Below are 22,497 nucleotides of genomic sequence, written 5' to 3'. Positions count from 1 at the left end.
ATGTTCTATGGAGTCACCAGGAACACTGGATTAGTAAATACTGACCCATTGCTCTGAGGGGAAAATACAGGCCTGATTCCTGAAAGCCTCTGATGATAACATCTTTGTCCACTGATTGATATATAACCTGTGTTATGTGTAAAGAAATCTTATTATAGTCTATATTGTTGATGCATTAACCTTGAGATCCGAGTTCACAATACTGTAGCTTGTGCCTGAACAAAGCTTATCAAATCCAAGATTTTCTCTCTAAGGCCCGTCATACCTTTGTGCACTTAGGAAACCAGATAGCCCTTCAGCACTGTGACTGGGAGCCCTTGGAAACCACAGATCACCAACAAAAAGCATTTTTAAATGTGAACAGACAGTAAATATACAGCAAAAAGGACCCTTGTTTACAGTTATAAGAGCTGAAATGAGAAAACAGCATCACTTTGTTCAGCCTCAGCTGGTAAAATGTAAGTTGGGTGAGGCAAAATTTTTTACTGGTCTGCACATGTCTGTGAATGACCACAAAAGCACTGTGACTATTGATTTTGGAGTTAGAAATAAATTTTATTGAGTAGGTGAATTTGTAAATAGGGAATCAGCAAATTAATGAGGATCAAATATATTGTCATTTACTGATTTTTTTCCATGCCTATTGCTGGATTCTCTTAAGTGAGAAGAACTTCTGGAGTTATGCAGATTTTCCAGAAATCAGAAAAGGGAATGCATAAAGTTAGGAAAACATTGGCATGCAATGTTTAAAATCTCCCATTTCATAATGAGCAAACACCTTTTATCTTTCAGAATTGAGAGAAATTCAAGACTAAATTTTCCAGGAGAATAAATGTAAGATTGGAGTTATTTCTCATTTTGTGCACATAGAGATAGGATTAAATGTTTTACAGGTTTTTTTTTTTAAGATGTTTTTTTAATTTATTCATGAGAGACACAGAGAGAGAGAGAGAGAGGCAGAGACACAGGCAGAGGGAGAAGCAGGCTCCATGCAGGGACCCTGACGTGGGACTCAGTCCCAGTCTCCAGGATCATGCCCTGGGCTAAAGGCGGTGCTAAACCTCTGAGCCACCCTGGATGCCCCCTTGCCTCTCTTTCTTTATCCTTCTTTGCTTATATTTGTATATAGCTAACTATGCAGATTGCAGTTAAACAGAATGAACACTAGGTGGCTCCCACAGATCACTTCAGAGCTGTAAGGTACTTGAGAAAAACTAGGTACTTGTTAGATTATTATAGAATAAAATACATAAAGTTATATCCTATTTAGTCCCTCCCTATCCCTCTGGTAGCACCTAGCATATTGCCTACAGTACAGTGTATTTGTAATAGTAAGCACATTTTAGGTATTTATTTAACAGGAAAAAATAAGTTATGTGGCATAACACAAGGTCAGGCATATAGCAGAGTATGGCTAAGAATTTGGGCTTTTGAAGTTTCAGATATTAGTTTGCATTTCAGTTCTGTGTACTTTGAGGCAAGTAATTTAATATCTCTCAGCTCAAGCTTCTTCATCTATCAAGTAGGGATAATATTAGTGTATTAGTTATCCATTGCTATTTAACAGATTACCCCACAATTTAGCAGCCAAAGACAGCAAACATTTATTATCTCACACAATTCTGAAAGTCACAAATATGGTTGTGGCTTAGCTAGGTAATTCTCAGGATCCCCCTTGAGCTTGTTTTCTGGGGCTGAGGTAATCTGAAGGCTTCCACCAGGGTTGGAGGATCTTTTTTTCCAAGCTCACTCAACATGGCTGCTGGCAGAAGGCCTCAGTTCCTCACTACAAAGAACCTTTTTTAGAACTGCCCATGACAGCAGCTGGCTTCCCACAAAGATGATCTTAGAGAAAGTAAGCAATCAGGATGGAAACCTCAATGTCTTTTATAATTTAATATCAGAAGTGACATGCAATTGTTTATGCAATCCTGCAAATCCTATCAGTAACACAGACCAATCCTGAAATAATACTGTAGGGGACTACAGAAAGGTGTGAATACCAGGAGACAGGATTCGGGGAGCCATCTTGGAGGCTGGTTATCACATAGTGTCCACCGTTTAAGGTTATTAGGATTAGTAAATGACAATGCATATAAAGTAGTCAGCACAGTGCTTACTTAGCACATAGTGAGTGGTGTTCTCTCTAATAATACTCAGAGTATGTAAAAATGCCTTCTGACATGTATTTAAGAGAAATGGAGGGATCCCTGGGTGGCGCAGTGGTTTGGCGCCTGCCTTTGGCCCAGGGAGCGATCCTGGAGACCCAGGATCGAACCCCACATCAGGCTCCCAGTGCATGGAGCCTGCTTCTCCCTCTGCCTGTGTCTCTGCCTCTCTCTCTCTCTGTGACTATCATAAAAAAATAAAAAAAAATTTAAAAAAAAAAAAAAAAAGAGAAATGGAAACTACTCACAGTTACCTAAAAAGACTATGCCCATAGAGAACTAATACCATGTATCATTATTTCTGCTGGTGGCTAATTTCATGCCTTTTATATTGATTTTGTTGTTGTTAGAGAGAGAGTGCGGGGGAGGGACAGAGGTTAGAGGGAGAGAGAGAATCTTAAGTAGGCTTCATGCTCAGCATAGAGATTGATGTAGGACTTGATCCCACGACCCTGAGATCATGACCTGAGCCAAAATCAAGAGTTGGATGCTTAACTGACTGAGCCACCCAGGTGCCCTATATTGATTTTTTAATAACTATCTATAGAGGCTCATCACCTCTTACCTTGCATCTTCCCACCTCTGTTCGTTGTCAGTAAGTATCCTATTTGCAACCTATATTTCCCTAGCACCCTTCCTAATCCTGAGGCACTCAGTTTGGGTTGAATAACAAAAACATGCAAAATTAGCTTTGAAGAGTTGCCTTAAGAATCCTAATATATAAACTGGTATTTTTGAATGAATTGTGAGGACTCTAGAATACACTTTGAATTATAGCTCTCATTTATTCAGAAAACTTGTATTGAGTACCTATTATGTATCTGGTGATATATTAGTACAATGTTAGGGACTTAAGATACAGAGATGCTAGACATCTGCTCTCAAGGAAGTTTACAAACTACTGTAGGAGAAATACAAAAAAGGTAATATAATACTGTGTGATTAGTACAATGCAGACTGCTGTGGGAGTGCAGGGGAGGACTGTACCCACACATGTGGGCTCCGAGAAGGTTTCCTACAAGTCGATATGAAATTGAATCTTAATGGTGGAGCATGTTCCAGTTTGTACAGTTACTGATTGATTTAGAAAATATTTTTTGACTGTTTGCTATGCTCTAAGTATACTCTAAGGACTAGGAATATAAAACCTATTAAGGCCTTATCCATAATGGATTTTTTCTCTAGTAGAAGTAATAAACAAGAGGACACAAACATGCAGTAAATTGTTGTAGTTGTAGGATGGGGTACAGGTCACTTGTACCTGCAGAGAGCAATCAAAAAAGACTTCATACATGAGAGGAGGCTTATTTGAAATGGATTCTCAAAGATAAATGGATGTTTGCCATGTAGTAAATGAGGAGAGACCTTGCAGGCTGAATATGCAATGAAACGAGGGGAAAAAGTAAAAAAATAGCAAGACTTAACTAGGGAGATATAAGTACTTAATCAATGAGCTAGAGCTTAGGATGCAATAAGATTGGAGTAGTTAGCAGAAACTAGGTCCTAAAAAGTCCTGGATAATATATGAAATAGTTTTTGAATTTACTCTAACATGATAGGGATCCATTTATATGCCAAATGGAAGATAATGCCAATCTTATTTTATATTTATATCCATGGAAAATTCAGTCTTGAATTTCTGTCAATTCTGAATGTTTTGTGATATTCTCAGATTCATTAAGGGTTGTAAGTAAATGCCTGATATGATCATCTTTGCCTTTTATTTAGCGAGATCATCTAAGGTGTACAGCGTGATGAGTAGATTGGAAAGGATTAAGACTGGAGGCAAGGAGCCTGATTGGACAGGTGTTACAGAAAAGCTGGTGAACCATTATTATGCAACAGTGAGGAAATGTAAAAAGGGAGATTGGAAAGACAAGGAGGAGAATGGACAAAACTTAGTTTGAAAATGAGAGGAGCAAAAGAAAGTCCATCCATATGGTTCAATAGATGGAATTTCCATTCACTAAGAAAGAGGGAATATGGAGAAAGGATAGAATTAGGAGGACATAAGGATGAATGGAGTTTTAAGCATATAGTATTTTAGGCACCTTTGGGTTTCATACAAATGGAGAAGTCTATTTTTGTGACAAACCTGAAGCTGCTGCTCACACTGGCAATTTTGAGTGGATTTAGTCTTCTCTAAAAGTCTTAGTTTCTAAGTCTAAGGTTCCTTTTTCATTGCATAAGTCTCTAGAAGAGTAAGTTATGGATTTCAAGTTATTATGAATTTGATGTGGATGATATAATAGTTACAAAGAGGGAAGTTACATTATACAGACAAGACTCCCACATTCAATGAGCATACTTTATAGAAGTCACACTATTGTGTTGAGCAAATTTAGCATTGTTACCATGACTGTCAAGGAATTCTTTCCTGACCCTTTATCACTAGTTTAGATACCTGTCATATGTGCTCTCTGTATAGTTCTCTAATGTTGCCTGCCTCATGTTGCTTTTGTTACGCTGATCTGTAATCTCACGAGGGTAGTAGGGACTTTATCTTGTTTACTGTCCTATCCTGTCGTCAAGCAAAGTTTGTAGCATCTAGGACATAGTAAATATATGTTAAATGATAGGGTGTTATATGAGTTGAAAGCTATTACGTACTTTTTTGAATGCTTTGGGGAAAAATTTGATTATATACTTTCTGGGTTTTTACATTTAGATCTTTTTGTTTGTTTATTTTTAAAGATTTACTTATTCATGAGAGACAGAGAGAGAGGCAGAGACCCAGGCAGAGGGAGAAGCAGGCTTCTCGCAGGGAGCCCGATGCGGGGACTCAATCCTGGATCCCGGGATCATGCCCTGAGCTGAAGGCAGATGCTCAACTGCTGAGCCACCCAGGCGTCCCTACATTTAGATATTTATCAAAATTTATTTCATGTCTTTTTAATTAATTTTTTCTTTATACTTATATATTAACCACATATAATTTCACATAAAACAAAATGTGATTATATCATACATTAAACTATAAACAATTTTTTTGGAGTGTCTTCTGTCCATTCATTTGTCCTCACATTTTCTTCTATCTCATATTATGCCTTACTCCAGCTAACTCATACTAAGATTCTGGCATGTAATCTTCCTGTTTTTGTTCATGGACATACTCACATGTATAATATACATGATAGATACATATGATGTGTGTGTGCGCTGTTATTTTACAAGCTGATATCATATAATGCCTACCTGCCTGCATTTGTTTTTGCATAGTAAATCCTGTAGAAATTACTCACACGTCTCTGATTGCATATGAATATATATGTCTTCTTATGTTTGTTAACCATTTGGATTTGCTCTTCTGTGAATTACCTTTTAAGTTTTTTCCCATCTGTTAGGTTCTAAATTTTTCTTATAATTTTATAAGAACTATTTCTATATTTTATTTTTATTTATTTTATTTTTAAAATTTCTATATTTTAGATGTTTTCTATCATCTATATTGCAAATATCTTTTTCCAAATTTGAATTGAATTCATTGACATTATTTATAATCTTTCTTTGCCATATAGTTAAAAGAATTTTATATAGTTATTTCTTTTATACTTTATGTGTTTTTATGACTTGATTAGGTTTCTCCTAACACAAGTTTATACCTGTAGTCTCATAGGTTTTCTTGCAAGATTTTCATTATTTAGTATATATTTATATTTAAGTCTATGTGGAATTTACTTTTGCAAATGGTGTAAGGTAAAAGTTCAATATGATTTTCTTCCACATAAATAGTTGGGCCAGCATCAACTAATATATAAACTGTTTTCCTTTCCACTGAATTAAAATATCAATATTAAAATATTGATATTAAAATATCAATTTGGGGGATCCCTGGGTGGCTCAGCAGTTTAGCACTTCCCTTTGGCCCAGGGCACGATCCTGGAGTCCCGGGATCAAGTTCCACCTCAGGCTCTCGGCATGGAGCCTGCTTCTCCTTCCTCCTGTGTCTCTGCTTCTCTCTCTCTCTCTCTCTCTCATAAATAAATAAATAAATCTTTAAAAAAATAAAAAAATTAAATATCAATTTGTATACTGTTCTCATAGATATAGGAGTATTTTCTGGATTCTTTATTATAAGTATTCTGGATTCTCTATAATCTTACACATATCAGACTATTGTGTCTTTATGGCACATTCTATTATCTGACAGGGCAAAGTTCCCCTTCAAAAATTTTTTCATACTTTGGTTGGCAGGTTCCAGACATTTATTCCATATAAACTCTAAAACTATTTTTTTATTAAAAATCATCCTAGGGCAGCCTGGGTGGCTCAGTGGTTTAGCGCTGCCTTCAGCCCAGGGCCTGATCTTGGGGACCCGGGATCGAGTCCTACGTAAGGCTCCCTGCATGGAGCCTGCTTCTCCCTCTGCCTGTGTCTCTGCCTCTCTCTCTCTTTCTCTCTGTGTCTCTCATGAATAAATAAAATATTTTAAAAAATCGTCCTAATTGGAATTGTACCATTAATTAATATTGGAAGAATTAATATTTTTATAGTATGTCTTACTATTCATATCTTGTTTGTTCACATCAATATGTTTTAATAATTTATTCATGTGGATTCTAACCAATGATTTTTATATATTTACCTAGTATTCAGTCACATTACTTAATTATCTTAATTCTCATAGAGTTATATTTCCTCACTAGAGTGTCTTGGTTTTTCTAGATATGTAACCTTATGATCAGCACAGAATTTTTAATATCTTCTCTTTTAACATTATATTTGCTAATTTTTTTATCTTAATTCATTTGCCAGTCTTAGGAAAATCCTGGAAAAGTGACATATGAATAAAATAGGATATAGGAGAGTATAAAGAAGCCTGGAACAATAGTTATAAATAAAATAGGATATAGGAGAGTATAAGGCCTGGAACAATAGTTAATCTGAATGATGGATATTATTACCATTATTAACGATATTATGCTAGATAATTAAATGAGAATAAAATAGGTGATAAATATTTAAGAAATTGTAGAGATTGAATCTGGAAATATAAAAATTAAAACTCAAGGTATATAATTTATTTTATGTAAAACTCACCTAAAAATAGAGATTAACATAAAAGAACAGAGGGTATTTATTTGTTATACCTAAGATATTGTCAATACACTGACTTTTTTTTTTTAAGAGAAGGAGAGGTGGGGGGGAGAATCAAAAATTTTTTAAGGTTTTATTTATTTATTTGAAAGAGAGAGAAAGCACAAGCAGGAGGAGCAGCAGGCAGAGGGAGAGGGAGAAGCAGGCTCTCCACTGAGTGGGGAGCCTGATGTGAGGCTTGATTCCAGGACCTTGGGACTATGACCCAAGCCAAAGGCCAGATGCTTAGCCAACTGAGCTGCCCAGGTGCCCCAGAGAGTATCTTAAGTAGGCTCTACACCCAGCATGGAGCCTGACAGAGGGCTCAGTCTCAAAATCCTGACATCATGACCTGAGCCAAAACTAAGAGGTAGATGCTTAACCAATTGAGCCACGCAAGCACCCCCCACAATGACTTCTTTTTTTAAATACACTGACTTTAAATGGAAAATATTTATGATGTCTTTAAGCTATTTTTTTAATTTTTTATTTATTTATGATAGTCACAGAGAGAGAGAGAGAGAGAGAGGCAGAGACACAGGCAGAGGGAGAAGCAGGCTCCATGCACCGGGAGCCCGACGTGGGACTTGATCCCGGGTCTCCAGGATCGTGCCCTGGGCCAAAGGCAGGCGCTAAACTGCTGCGCCACACAGGGATCCCTATGATGTCTTTAAAATATTATTTCATTTAAAATGATTTGTTTAGGTATAATGCTTCAGATCTACATCTATTTCTATTGACTACAGTGAGATATACTATATTTGTATATACACAGTATATACAAATTTTATATACTGTGGTATATATTTAAAAGGTGACCATTAATTAGGAAAAACAAAATTTTCCTAGAAATATTTCAGTAGGAATATAAAATAAATGACTGGGAGTTGGAAAATGAAGATTCTAATTCCTCTGCTTTTTGGATAGTTAACTTCCCTGAGCCTTAACTTTGTCAGTAAACGATAGTTATAAAACTATCTGACCTGCCTACTTTATAGAATGTTTATAATAGTTAAATTAAATGACAACATATGTGAAAGTGTATGGAGTATAAGGTGCAATATAAATGTACCATGATATTAGATAGATAGCTCTGCTCTTATTGCCTTCTTTTTATTGATTTGATTGAGATGCCATTTGGATGAAAAAAAGAAGAACTTGATCACTTGAAGAAAAATATCTACAGAACAAAGCTAAGCAATACTAACATTTTCTAGCTAGGAAATTGCCCCTTGCTTTCACATTACATTTTAGAAATAAAGTTATGTGTTGGCTCTTACTGATAGAAAAAGTAAGCTGGAATCTAAGGAGTTGGAGTTTAGGAGTTGGATTTGCATGAAAGACTGCATGAAAAACTTGTTGATTGGAACCTTAGAATAATCCATAGAGTTGTTGGAACATAGGTATTTTTTGCATCCTCTACATGCTTTGGTTTTAATTGTAATGAAGACTTGGTACCAGATTATTTTGGTTAAAGTACACTGCTACTTCTTATTCAGCAATGAGAAATATTGGTAATTTTAGTCAATTACTTGTTCTTTTTCTAAGATAAGCAATTTTAACTTTTTGTTTATATATTTGATAACAGGTTCTGGTTATGAAGATTCATGTGCTAGTCATGGTCCAATGAGTTTGGAAGAATTGGAGTTTCAGCCAAATTCCAACCTTGCTCTTCCCACAACTCTTCTGACAGCACAAGAAAATGATGTTAAGTTATCAGGAGCAGCTGAAGATATTCATCAGGTACCAAATTAATGTACTTTACTTAAAATGAGAATGCTAATAATATTGTCTTAGCATGGTATACTGTCAAGAGCATAGTCTTTGGAGCCATGCTTCCTTTATTTACTAACTCACACCTGGATAACGAATCTTATTAGCTCTTAGGATTCTTGCTGTGACCCTGAATATATAGCCTTTTTCTAAGCCTCGGTATCCTCATCTTTATTTTAAAGATTAAAAATAACATATATAAAATGCTTGTCACTAGTTAGGTAGCTGTTATTATTTATACTTTGGATTCCCATGCAATATTGGGCTCAGTAAATTGTGCATAGTGGGTACTCAAGAATTATTTATTATATTAAAATTTGTAAAGGTTGTTAACATGGAAGCATAAGAAATTTCATACTGAGTTAGGCCAATGGCCCATGTGATCTTGTATACTGAAAAAAATAGATTAATTACTCTTCAATGTGTAAAGAAATGTTCATATTATTCAAAACAGTTTTGTATCTGTGTGATAGCAATGCATTTCTCATGGTAGATTAATTTATTCCCTAAGTGTTTATTGCATGGAATTGTATAGCATTGCATGGTGTTGGTACTACTGGTTGCAACCTCAGGAGTTTCCTGGGTAAAGTTCAAAACTGGCTTCCTATGCATGGAGAGCAAGAGGAGACCAAATAAAGACACAGACCACTTCAGATTGGTGGGTGGCAAGTTTAATAAGCAAGGGAACTTACTTATGAGGCTTGTCTTAGGCAGCTGTGAGACAAGTAGATCTCTGTACCCACCCACCAGAATAAAAATTTATATGGAAGCCTTAATTTGGTTTAGTCAGGTGGTAGTCCAGATGGTCTCATAACACCTTACTCTCTTAAGACTATGTCCTTAAAACTACTTATAGTATGGAAATAGTAGGTGGAACGTACATTCCAAAGACAGGGAGAGAGCAAGGAGCCTCTGATTGCCTGAGTTCAGCTTGTGGATCAACCAGTCATTGATAAGAATCCAAAGACAGCTTTTTAAATTCCTGTTAAAGTATATCCGATAGCTGTTTTCAGAACTCATTCATAATTAGGCCCATAAGGCAGGAAAAGGAAGAAAGAAAATGGTTTCACCATTTGTGATGTGTGATTGTAAAAGAATGTGTGACTGTGGTCAATTTCAAGTTTGTTTTAAGTTATAGGTAAGGAAAAGAGGGGATGGGGCTTATGGTGGAATATACATTTCTTGAAAGGCAAAGGAGGGTAACAATACCTACTCATGCTTGTGAGAATTAAATGATATTACTAAATATAAAAGCTCTTTGAAAATTGCAGTGCATTATGCAGATTTTCATTTTATGTAAAAGTGGTTATGTGGGAGAGCTTACAAGCAAATTAAGTTTTTATCCTGTCTAAATCTGTCATGTATATGTATCTAGAATAGTTTGATTTATAAGGAGCTTTGAATTCTCTAGTGAAAATAGACAGAAATGATTTGAATATTTGAAATCTGTATATTACCCAAATCTTCTAAAGATTTTATTTCCAATATCTTTTCATTAGTAATATGTACTCTATCATGCATTTAGCAATTAGAAGATATGTATAGTATTCAAATTTTAGAAACATCTAAATTTTATTGCTCAAAAATCTTTAAAGTAACTTAAAAAGCAATGACTTATGTCTTAAATTCTTTAGTACCAACAAAAACATGACCAAGAACATAAGCAAGTTGAACATAAGCCAGCACAAAGTCGTTTAATACGTGTAAGAAGTAAATCTGATACTTCGTTTTCACAGCAACAAGGTAAGATTTGTTTTCTTGTAATGTAATAGTTTGATTCTTGTCCTGATATTGAATAAGTATAAATGAGAATATTTTTATATACATCTTATTCTTGTCTGTAGGTATTTTGTTTTTTCTTAGTCTACTGGGATAAAGAATTTGGTATCATATTTGACTGTATGTGTGTTCTTTTTACCAGTAAACATTATTTCTAATGGATTTTTTAAACTCTTAGGTAGTGTTTTTCCTTTATTGTTATTTTAAAATTTTATTTAAATTTAATTAACATATAATGTATTATTGGTTTCAGAGGTAAAGGTCAGTGATTCATCAGTCTAATACAACACCCAGTGCACATTACATCATATGCCTTCCTTAATGTTCATCACATAGTGTTTTTCCTTTAATCTTACCTTTTGGTTCTTGTACAATTAAATGCCCTTTTATCTACTGATAGGTCTGTATCTGTGTCCTAGTTGTCTGTTTTAAATTATAATAGGATAAAGGCAGGAGCTATGGCTATAAAGGAGCTTTGTAAAGGCTATTTAGTGTGGGTAAAGATAACCAATAAGCACAATGTAAAAAAAACCAAAGGACTCTCATATTAAATTCTATTAATATGAATGACCTTTTCTATACTGTTGTTTGATTATCAAAGTTGTGTGGTTGAACTTCATCTCTACAATAAGCATCCCAACATTTTGATGTTGCCTTTTGTTTCTGAAAGACTGTTGGCTTTGTGCTTTATTTACTTTCTTGCTTCTTAGTCATTTAAATTTAATATAACCTAAATTATGAAATTTGGCAGTAGAAATTAAGGTATCTTCTGTTTTAAAACTTTATTTCCACAATCTAGGAAAAAGTGTTAGGAATGTTTTGGGCAATAGAATGTTTTTCTTTGCTTTTATAATTGTGATTTTTATCCCATTTATTGAATGCCAATATAATTGCTAATGTAACTCTGCATTTAGTTTTATAGGGAAGACCTAAATGAGGAATTACTCAAGATAATTATTAAAATTATGGCATGTAATGTTTAGGTTTTTACTTTTCTGTTTTCTGTTCCTCTCTTGCTCTAACTTCTTAGAACTTTGCTGTCCTGACCACCTTTTCAACCCAACCATAATACAGTAGTGTTAATATTGTATTTTAGAATCCCATGGAAACTTACCTGTAAAATTATTATAGTATTTAAAAATTAATCATGACAGTATATAGATATGATCAAATGAATATTTCTAAGATAATATCAGGACTGCTTGATGTCCTTCTACTGAGTACTGTTACCATTTTATAGTCAAAGACTATATTTAAGTTGGGTTTAAAAATTGTAATTTCTTAAAATTATTAATAATTTTTTTCTTTTGGGAGGATATTATATGTAATAAAATGGTCATTTTTCTCAGCTGATAGGAAAATTTATTTGGTAAGATTTTAAAGTTACCTCTTTAGGAAAGTGACATTGTTTTCGGTTCCACATATATGAATGTCTGGCCACAAGATGGCAATAGTTAAATTCTTGTTGACTTACAACAAAATGTCATTAAGTACAATGTCATTAAATAATATCTAATTAACATATAATAAGTCAATAGAAATCATAAGAAGAATAAAAGAAACCGAGGTGTTGGCCAGTTAAAGGAAGTTTTATTTAGAAAGAGTTTAGAACAATTGGACTTAATATATATAATTTTTTTATTTAACTTAATATGTAATACAAAAGTTCGGAGAGCAGACCTTTATCAGCTTTGACTGAGACAAATAAATACTCAGTGAGTTATAAATAGAACATTTTAAAATAGAAGCCAAGTGTTTCACTCTAATTGATACATATCTCCATACTGAATATTTTTTGAATGAATATGATTGCGTTGGCAAATATAGTCAGTTATGACTTTTTCCCATAAATTTTGTGGGCTTTATTTTTTTTCTCTGATGGAACTCTACGACATTGCCAAATGTTTCAGAGAATAGGAGAGTTAGAGTGCCAAAGTAATCCTTGAGGGCTCTCAAGACTTTGGGTGACCTTGAAGGAATTCAATCCTATCTCTTATATAGAGACCTTGAAGATATGAAGGAAATTCACCTTATCACAAGGGAATCAAAACCCACATCTTTTTTTGAGAGACAAATGCTTCTAAGAATACTTGAACCCCAAATTAAGACTGTTTCAGGGGAAAGTATCATGTATTTCACTTTGAAATGTGTAGTAGTTTAATACTTATATATAAAGAATCAAGCAGTTCACTAACAGTAACAGTTCTTTCAATGACCAAGATTTGGTAGGACATGGGTCCTAGCACTGTGCTTCCAAGAAATATGTAAAATCCTTGTTTTTTCTTCCCCTTTGATTATGACTTTCAAGTTTTAATATAAAAGAGAGAAACTGAATTGATCTGACAGATGACTATCTTTGGAATATAAGAGTGAAACTCTTTCATTTGGTATTGAATTCATTGGATATATTTTTGACCACATGATACCACTTATCTGATTCTATGTCCTGATTAATGGTTTTATAGTGAAAGCAACCATTTAAGTGATTTTAATGAGTCATTTTATTTTTTTTCCTTTTTACTGTACAAGTTAACTTTTACTGTATCTTCTACTGTGCAAGTTAACTTTCTTTCATATTAATGAGACTAGTTTTAAGTCCACTTGTTTGTTATAAACCAGGAACAATTAAATTCTATAAAGTAATGTATTAAAATAGTTCCTTTTATTTTTTAATTTTTTATATTCTATCAGTATCTTTTTTAAAAATTTGAATATAGTTGACACACAGTGTTACATTAGTTTTCTGGGTACAACATAGTGATTTGACAAGTTTATACATTGATGCTGTGCTCACCACAGAGGTAGCTGCTATCTATCATCATACAACATTGTTACAGTATCACTGATTATATTCCTTATGTTGTGTTTTTTGTTCCTGTGACTTATTCATTCCATAACTGGAAGCCTGTATCTTCCACTTCCCTTCACTCGTTTTACCTATCTCCTCCGGGCCCTTCCCTCTAGCAACCATCAGTTTATTCTCTGTATTTATAGGTTTGATTTGGCTTTTGGTTTGTTTATTCATTTGTTTTATTTTTTTTAGCTTACACATAAGATTGAAATCATATGGTATTTGTCTTTCTCAGTCTGACTTACTTCACTTAGCATAATATCCTTTAGGTCCATCCATGTTGTTTCAGATAGCACAATCTTATCCCTTTTTATGACTATGTAATATTCCTGTGGGATATATGTGTGTGTGTGTGTGCGTGCGTGCGTGCACGCACGCATGCATGCATATCACATCTTCCAATCCACTCATCTATTGATGGACGGACACTTTAAGTTGCTTCCATGTCTTGGCTACTGTAAATAATGCTGCAATAAACATAGACGTGTATATATCTTTTTGAATTAGTATTTTCATTTTCTTTGGGTAAAGTATCCAGTAGTGGAATTGTTGGATCATATGGTATTTCTGTTTTTAATTTTTTGGGGATCTCTGTATTTTCTACAGTGGCTGTACCAGTACACATTCCCACCAACCGTGTACAGGGGTCCCTTTTTTTCCACATCCTTGCCAACATTTATTATTTCTTCTCTTTTTTATTTTAGCCATTCTGACAGATGTGAAGTTGTATCTCACTGTGGTTTTGATTTGTATTTCCCTGGTGATTTGTGATGTTGAACATCTTTTCATATTTCTGTTGACCACTTATATGTCTTTTTTAGAAAAATGTCATTTAGGTCCTCTGCCCATTTTTAAATCAGATTTTTTTTTTTTAGAGTTGAATTACAGAAGTTCTTTATATATTTTAGATATTAATCTCTTATTAGATATATCATTTGCAAATACCTTCTCCCATTTTGTAGGTTGCCATTTTGTTTTGCTGATGGTTTCCTTCACTGTGCAAAAGCTTTTTATTTTGATGTAGTCTCAGTAATTTATTTTTGCTTTTGTTTCCCTTGCTTTAGGAAACATGTCTAGAAAAATGTTGCTTTGGCTGATGCCAGAGAAATTACTGCCCGTGTTTTAGGATTTTTATGGTTTCAGCCTCATATTTAAGTCTTTAATCCATTTTGGATTTATTTTTGTGTACAGCATTAGAAAGTGGTCCAGTTTCATTCTTTTGCATGTAGCTGTCCAGTTCTCCCAACACAATATAGTTCACTTTACAAAATATTTTCTTCTTGAGCACCTCAGGGGCTCGATTGGTTGTCTGCCTTCCTCGCAGGTCGCAGGTCATGGAATAATGGAGCCCCACCGCAGGCTCCCTGCTCAACAGGGAGTGTGCTTCTCCCTCTCCCTCTATTCCTTCCCCCTGCTCCTGCACTCACTTTTTTTCTCTCTCTCTCAAATAAAATAAATAATCTTTTCTTTTTAAGATTTTATTTATTTATTCATGATAGACATTGAGAGAGAGAGAGAGAGAGGCAGAGACACAGACAGAGGAAGAAGCAGGCTCCATGCCGGGAGCCCAAAGTGGGACTCGATCCTGGGACTCCAGGATCACACCCTGGGCCAAAGGCAGAGGCTAAACCGCTGAGCCACCCAGGGATCCCTAAAATAAATAATCTTTAAAAAATATTTTCTTCTTTAGTTTTTCTCTTAAAACTTTAAGGCCACCGTAGTAAATAATAATTAGAAAGCTAAACGTGCTTTACATACTCTAATCAAAGGGGAAAATGAGATCATATGTTTTGTGCTTAAAGGTTAGATTATCAATCTGCTTGAAAATCACAGCATTCATGGGGCACCTGAGTGGTGCAGTCAGTTAAGCCTCTCACCCTTGGTTTCGGCTCATGTCGTGATCTCAGGGTTGTGTGATCCAGCCCCATGTTGCTTTCCATGTAGAGTTTGCTCTGCCCCTCCCCACTGCCACACTCTGTCTCTCCAAAAATAATAATAATAATAATAATAATAATAATTTAAAAATCACAGCATTTTTCAGGTTTTTATATTTGTAGGTTATATATATATTGATCAGTAAATACGTATCAAAGCTGAAAATAATAAATTACATTATTGTAATTACAAACATAATTACAAAAACTTATCAGAAGCAGATTACATTTTTGTGGGAAATGTACTTAAAGAATCATAGATATTTTTGACTTTATGTCCTGAGTTTAATCTTAGCCGTTTTAGCACCCTTTATATCTCATGTATGGTAATTATGATTTAAATGTGTAAGAATTAAGAAATTCAAAGCTTATATGTATTTAGAAGCTTTTCTGACCACACGTTCAAATGAAATCATTTTTGTTCTCAAAGTGATAATTTTTTCCTTTTGTATTTGAAATATAGCTAAATTATAATAGCTATCAAATTTATAATTGATTTAAATCATTTCAAAATCACAATGAAAAGTTTGAGTCTATTTATTTATTTATTTATTTTAAAGATTTTATTTATTTATTCATGAGAGACACAGAGAGAGAGGCAGAGACATAGGCAGAGGGAGAAGCAGGCTCCCTGCCATGAGCCTGATAATGAGACCCCAGGATCATGACTGAACCAAAGGCAGATGCTCAACCACTGAGCTACTCAGGTGCCCTGAGTTTTTTTTCTCTTCAGGTATGGAAGTGATATCAACATCATGTTTGTGGATCTCTGATAGAGAGGGGATGCAACACAGACCAGTACATTTGCCCAAAATCCACAAATCCAAATACGTAATAAGTGTTTCTGAGAAAATGTGTCTTCTGCAAAACCTGTGAGACCAAGCCTCCATCTGCTTAAGTATCTCTCCCTCTGCCCTCCCCACTCTTTTCTCTAATAAATAAATAATCTTTTTTTTAGAGGTTTTATTTATTTATTCATGAGAGACACAGAGAGAGAGACAGAGACACACAGGCAGATGGAGATGCTATTATTGATTAATTAAACAAATTCACTTTAAAATGTTGCTGAATTAGGGAATCGTGTTTCAAAAAAAAAAAAAAAAAAAGGAAATGGTGTTTCCACCTAAGATGAGGGAAGTACAAAGTATCACTTCCACTCTGTCATAAAAGGCAGATAAACTACAAAATCACAACATTTCTTGAACCTACAAAGAGCTTGTGATGCAGAGCAGCTAAGTACCCTAAAGTCCAAGAAATACAGACTCCTGCAAAGAGATGGGATACAGGGCACAGGGCACTGTCTCACTGTGAAGCATAGTTGTAGGAGGACACACTGGGTACCATGCAGGTGGATAAGATGTATCTGGCCAAACTTTTTTTTTTTTTTAAAGATTTTTTATTTATTCATGAGAGACACAAAGAGAGGTGGAGACACAGGCAGAGGGAGAACCAGGCTCTGTTCAAGGAGCCTGATGCAGGACTCTATCCCAGGAATCCCAGGGATCACGTCCTGGGCTGAAGGCAGATGCTCAACTGCTGAGCCACCCAGGCATCCCTGGCCAAACTTTTTTAATGGGTTACTAAAGGCCAAGTATAGAACCATCATAGCTACAGATATGAGAGGCATTCACTCTCACTTGCAGTCTTTTCTCACAGACCTCTAGAAAAAGAAAGATTGGGAAGCAGGGTAGAAGACCAGAGAGACAATCCTTCACTGGTACAGGCCTAGAAGAAGACACTGACTGCAACTTACAGAAAGACCAGAGGCCCCATTTAGGACCCTTTTGATGTAAGAGCAAAATTCTTAAGTCACTGGGAAAGGGGCAGCATATTTGTCCCCTCCAGAGTATAGGTGAAGACCCATTGTAGCTGCCAGAAGTATAAAGAGAAAGCCATCCACTCTTGGCAGACAGGAAGGAAATCTTACACCGGTACCATTGCTGGGAGAAGAATAGGAAACTCCCCTGCATAAAGCTTGCTGATGGTACCAGGCAGAATTTGGCTGCCATGGGGAGGAGAGACAGAACCACTGAGAAAGGCCCACTGCAAGACCCGGACATGTGGGATCTGCCTGGGACTGAGGCTGGACCAGGACAACAGAGAACTGTCCCTTTTACGTCTCTCACCATGTAAGCAACAAGCAATGAGTAGTAGCAAGTAGCAGCAGCCTATTACGGGCAAGGCACAAGAGTATAGAAACTCCCTGTCTGGAGCAGGTGCCTAGTGAAGGCTGAAAGGTGAAGGTGGAATAGGAACAACAACAAAAAAAACCTTGGCATCCTCGGCCCATGCTAACCACGAAGTGACACTAGAGCATTTTGAAGCTGGTGGTACACCAAAGTTAACTGCAGCAACAGCAAAACTCAGAGCCAGCTTAACTCCTGACTTGATTTACTCAATTTATCATACTAATGGCCTAACTGAAGAAAAAAAGTGTTCCCATTTCCCTGTGTAAATACTGCATACCTCAGTCTCTGTTGTCTTCTATAAAATCTCTGGCATTCCATCAAAAGCACAGGCATTTAAAAAAAGCAAGAAAAGGGGTATCTGGCTGGCCCAGTCAAAGAAGTGTGTGACTTTTGGGCTTGGAGTTGTGAGTTTAAGCCCCATGTTGAGTCCACACTCAAGTGGAGATCACTTAAATAAATAAAATTTTAAAAAAATAAAAAAAGCAAGAATACAATTCACTCGTAAGAGATGAAGCAGTCGGGACACGCCTGGGTGGCTCAGTGGTTGAGCATCTGCTTTTGGCTCAGGCTGTGATCCTGGGGTCCTGGGATCAAGTCCCACATCGGGCTCCCTGTGAAGAGCCTGCTTCTCCCTCTGCCTATGTCTCCACCCCTCTCTCTCTATGTCTCTCATGAATAAATAAATACAATCTTTTTTTTAAAAAAAAAAAGAGGGGGATCCCTGGGTGGCTCAGCGGTTTGGCGCCTGCCTTTGGCCCGAGGCGCGATCCTGGAGTCCCGGGATCGAGTCCTGCATCGGGCTCCCTGCATGGAGCCTGCTTCTCCCTCTACCTGTGTCTCTGCCTCTCTCTCTCTCTCTCTCTCTCTCTCTCTCTCTCTGTGTCTATCATAAATAAATAAATAAATAAATAAATAAATAAATAAATAAATAAATAAATAAATCTTTAAAAAGAAAAGAAAGACAAAATATATAAAAAATTAAAAATTAGTTTCATTCTTCTGCATGTGGATGTCCAATTTTCCCAGCACCATTTATTGAAGAGGCTGTCTTTCTTCCAATGAATAGTCTTTCCTCCTTTATCGAATATTAGTTGACCATAAAGTTGAGGGTCCAGTTCTGGATTCTCTATTCTGTTCCATTGATCTATGTGTCTGTTTTTGTGCCAGTACCACACTGTCTTGATGACCACAGCTTTGTAGTACAACCTGAAATCTGTCATTGTGATGCCCCCAGCTATGGTTTTCTTTTTTAAAATTCCCCTGGCTATTCGGGGTCTTTTCTGATTCCACACAAATCTTAAAATAATTTGTTCTAACTCTCTGAAGAAAGTCCATGGTATTTTGATAGGGATTGCATTAAACGTGTAAATTGCCCGGGGAAACATTGACATTTTCACAATATTCTGCCAATCCATGAGCATGGAATATTTTTCCATCTCTTTGTGTCTTCCTCAATTTCTTTCAGAAGTGTTCTATAGTTTTTAGGGTATAGATCCTTTACCTCTTTGGTTGTTTATTCCTAGGAATCTTATGCTTTTGGGTGCAATTGTAAATGGGATTGACTCCTTAATTTCTCTTTCTTCAGTCTCAGTGTATAGAAATGCCACTGACTTCTGGGCATTGATTTTGTATCCTGTCACGCTACCAAATCACTGTATGAGTTCTAGCAATCTTGGGGTGGAGGCTTTTGGGTTTTCTATGTAGAGTATCATGTCATTGGCAAAGAGGGAGAGTTTGACTTCTTCTTTGCCAATTTGAATGCCTTTAATGTCTTTTTGTTGTCTGATTGCTGAGGCTAGGACTTCCAGTACTATGTTGAATAGCAGTGGTGAGAGTGGACATCCCTGTCTTGTTCCTGATCTTAGGGGAAAGGCTCCCAGTACTTCCCCATTGAGAATGATATTTGCTGTGGGCTTTTCGTAGATGGCATTTAAGATGTCGGGGAATGTTCCCTCTATCCCTACACTCTGAAGAGTTTTGATCAGGAATGGATGCTGTATTTTGTCAAATGCTTTCTCTGCATCTAATGAGAGGATCATATGGTTCTTGGTTTTTCTCTTGCTGATATGATGAATCACATTGATTGTTTAAATAAAAAAAAAAGATAAAGCAGTCAAGACAAGACTCCTATAAGATTCAGATGTTGGAACTTAAAATTACTATGTTAAAGGCCCTAGTAGAAAAAAATAGTCCTAACATGCATGAACAGATGGGTATTTGAGCAGAGAGATGGAAATTATAAGAAGGTTCAAATAGAAATGTTGTAAAACAGTAGTAAAGATGAAGAATGACTTAAGTGGCTTATTAGTAGATTCGCCATGTCGAAGGAATCAATAAACTTAGCAATAGTCAGTAGAAATTGAAACACAAAAAGAAAAGAGTGAAAAAAATCTGAGCATTTAAGAGCAATATCAAATATCCAAACACACATGTAATTGGAATACCAGTAAGAAAACAGAAAGCAAGCAGGACAGAAAGAATACTTGACAAGATAATGACCAGTAATTTTATAAGAAAAACAAAGAACTTTAAACCACAAATCTAAGAATCTTGGGGGAACTTCAAGAAAGATTAAAAGAAAAAAATACACATTGTATTGAAACTGCTAAAAACCAAAGACAAAATATTGAAGCCAGAGGAAAAAGGTACATTAATTTACAGAAGAACAAATATAAGAAATACATCAACTTTTCTTATTATAAGACACGCAGTCCAGAAGACAATACAGTGACATTTTAAAGTGCTGTGGGGCGGGGTGGGGGGAGGATTTAAAAACCCCAAAATAAAAGAAACAAAAAACCCACAGTCAACCCAGAATTCTATATCCAAGGAAAAATACTTTTCAAAAATGAAGGCAAAATAAATACTTTTTTTCTAGGTAAACAAAACCTGGGAGACAGGCATGTACTAAAACAAATGCACAAAAAACCTTAAGAGGAAATCTTTCAGGTAGAAATTAAATGATACCAGACAGCAACTTGGATTTATGCAAAGAAATGAAGAGCTTCTGAGCTGGTTTAAGTGAAAGTATAATAAAAGATTTCTTATTTTTTTGGTCAAATGATAACTGTCAAATGCAAAATATTGTTTATTTTTAGTGACTATAAGAATAAGATGACAAGATAGCAAGAAAAATGAGATACAAGAATTCAAAGTATATAGACAAAAGCTTTTTACAGTATATGTTGTGATATAATGTGACTTGAAAGTGGATTATCAGTGACAGATGTATATTGTAAACTCTATAATCATTAAATACATTTAAGTAGTACTAAATTAAAATTACTTATTTTTAAAAACCCATCAAAACAGCAACTACTTAGTTGTACAAAAAGGAAGTAAGATTATTGATTTAAATCCAGCCATATCAATAATTACATTAAATATAAATAAACATCTCAAATAAATGACATTGTCAGATCAAATTAAAAAAGACCCAAGTCTGTGCTGTCAAGAAGAAACCAACTTTACATATAAAGACACGGGTTAAAAGTAAAAGGATAGAAGAAAATAAACAGTGCAAACACTAATTAAAAGAAACCTTAGTGGCTGTATGAATATCAGAGATATCAAAATAAAGTTTCTTATCCATGATTTTGCCCTTTACCACTATTATTATTGATATTATATAGAATAAGATTCTATTTATGTAAAATGCCCCCAAATTTTTACCTTTGGCCCTAGCCTTTTCCCCATTTCACTCCAAAGGTCTAACATCATCTAGGTAGGCTTAACACAGCTAGCTTTATAAAATATCATTAAACATTTTTTTAACTAGGAAAAATCTCCCAAGATTGTTTTTTGCTACAGAAAATAACACTGATGAAGTAAATGCTGGGTATAATTCGTATATAAACATAATTCAGGCCTAATGGCAGCGCTTAGAAGACATACCTTACCACAGCAAACCTATAATGGTTTAGGAATAAAAAGTAATGAGAGTGATAGACATTGAAAGTGGAAAGGACAAATTAAAGATAAGGAGCTTAGGAACATGAAGTCTTTGAAGCAGATTTTATTGACTTCTGAGTAGTGTTTATTACATCTATTTAAAAAAAAGAAGTTCTAAGGGGACTGTCTTTAAACACAGTTCTCATTGCCAACAATATCTGGTCTAGGGAGAATCCAAGTAGCTTTCTCTCCCATTTCCTTTCCTACATAGTATCATCTCCTTTAAGGTGTAGAAGAGCTAAAGAACTGGACTTATTTGATGTTGTTCAGAAGCAATAGGGTACTAATTAGCTGGAACTGAGTTTCCTAAGATAGATTTTTTTCTGCCTTTCATCCTCTCTAGCTTTTTTTTCTCCTTGAAACCTCAATTTTTAGAAGAATCTGTATGTTTGGAATAATGAGCAGCTGTGCTCCATGAAGTGTGTAGGGATAATTATCTTATTCATTATACAGCTTAATGCTTCTTTTCTCCTTCCTCCCTTAACTACCTGGCTGGTTTGGGTAATGGAACAAGGAAGCAGATACTGTGAAGGAGCTAGTGCATCAATTAAACAGAACCACTTCAGTCATGTATTCTTTCTCCCACCTGTAGTGGGACTTCCAATTACTCGGTCTTACTTCTCTTGGCTAACTATTCCTAGGGCCCCGTATCTTGCCTGACCTATATGGTTGACCCATTTCAGTTCTGTCTTATCACCATCCAAGACTTCCATGTCTCTTTGATCTATGCTAATCCCCACTCTGCATTCCTCCTACTTCCAAGGGTTTCTGATTTT

The 22,497-nt window shown here is 35.4% G+C and overlaps 1 protein-coding gene across 6 annotated transcripts in view; it reads left to right on the top strand.

The window, feature by feature from the left end:
- The window catches only part of KIAA0586 (KIAA0586 ortholog), a 106,615-nt gene that overhangs the window by 60,752 nt on the left and 23,366 nt on the right, over positions 1–22,497 (top strand). For 4 of the 6 annotated variants that reach the window (XM_055304440.1, XM_055304442.1, XM_055304443.1 and 1 more), the window contains exons 28-29: positions 8,833–8,987; positions 10,652–10,760. In XM_055304440.1, coding sequence (XP_055160415.1) covers positions 8,833–8,987; positions 10,652–10,760 — 264 coding nt within the window. Of the gene's footprint in view, positions 1–279; positions 459–792; positions 835–8,832; positions 8,988–10,651; positions 10,761–22,497 lie in introns of those variants that run through there. The other 2 variants (XR_008661710.1, XM_055304444.1) reach the window with 2 other exon arrangements.

Source organism: Nyctereutes procyonoides, unplaced genomic scaffold (genome assembly GCF_905146905.1).
Source record: "Nyctereutes procyonoides isolate TBG_1078 unplaced genomic scaffold, NYPRO_anot_genome, whole genome shotgun sequence".
NCBI lineage: Eukaryota > Metazoa > Chordata > Mammalia > Carnivora > Canidae > Nyctereutes > Nyctereutes procyonoides.
The sequence above is the reverse complement of the archived record's forward strand: the minus strand, read 5'-3'. Positions and strand labels throughout refer to the sequence as shown.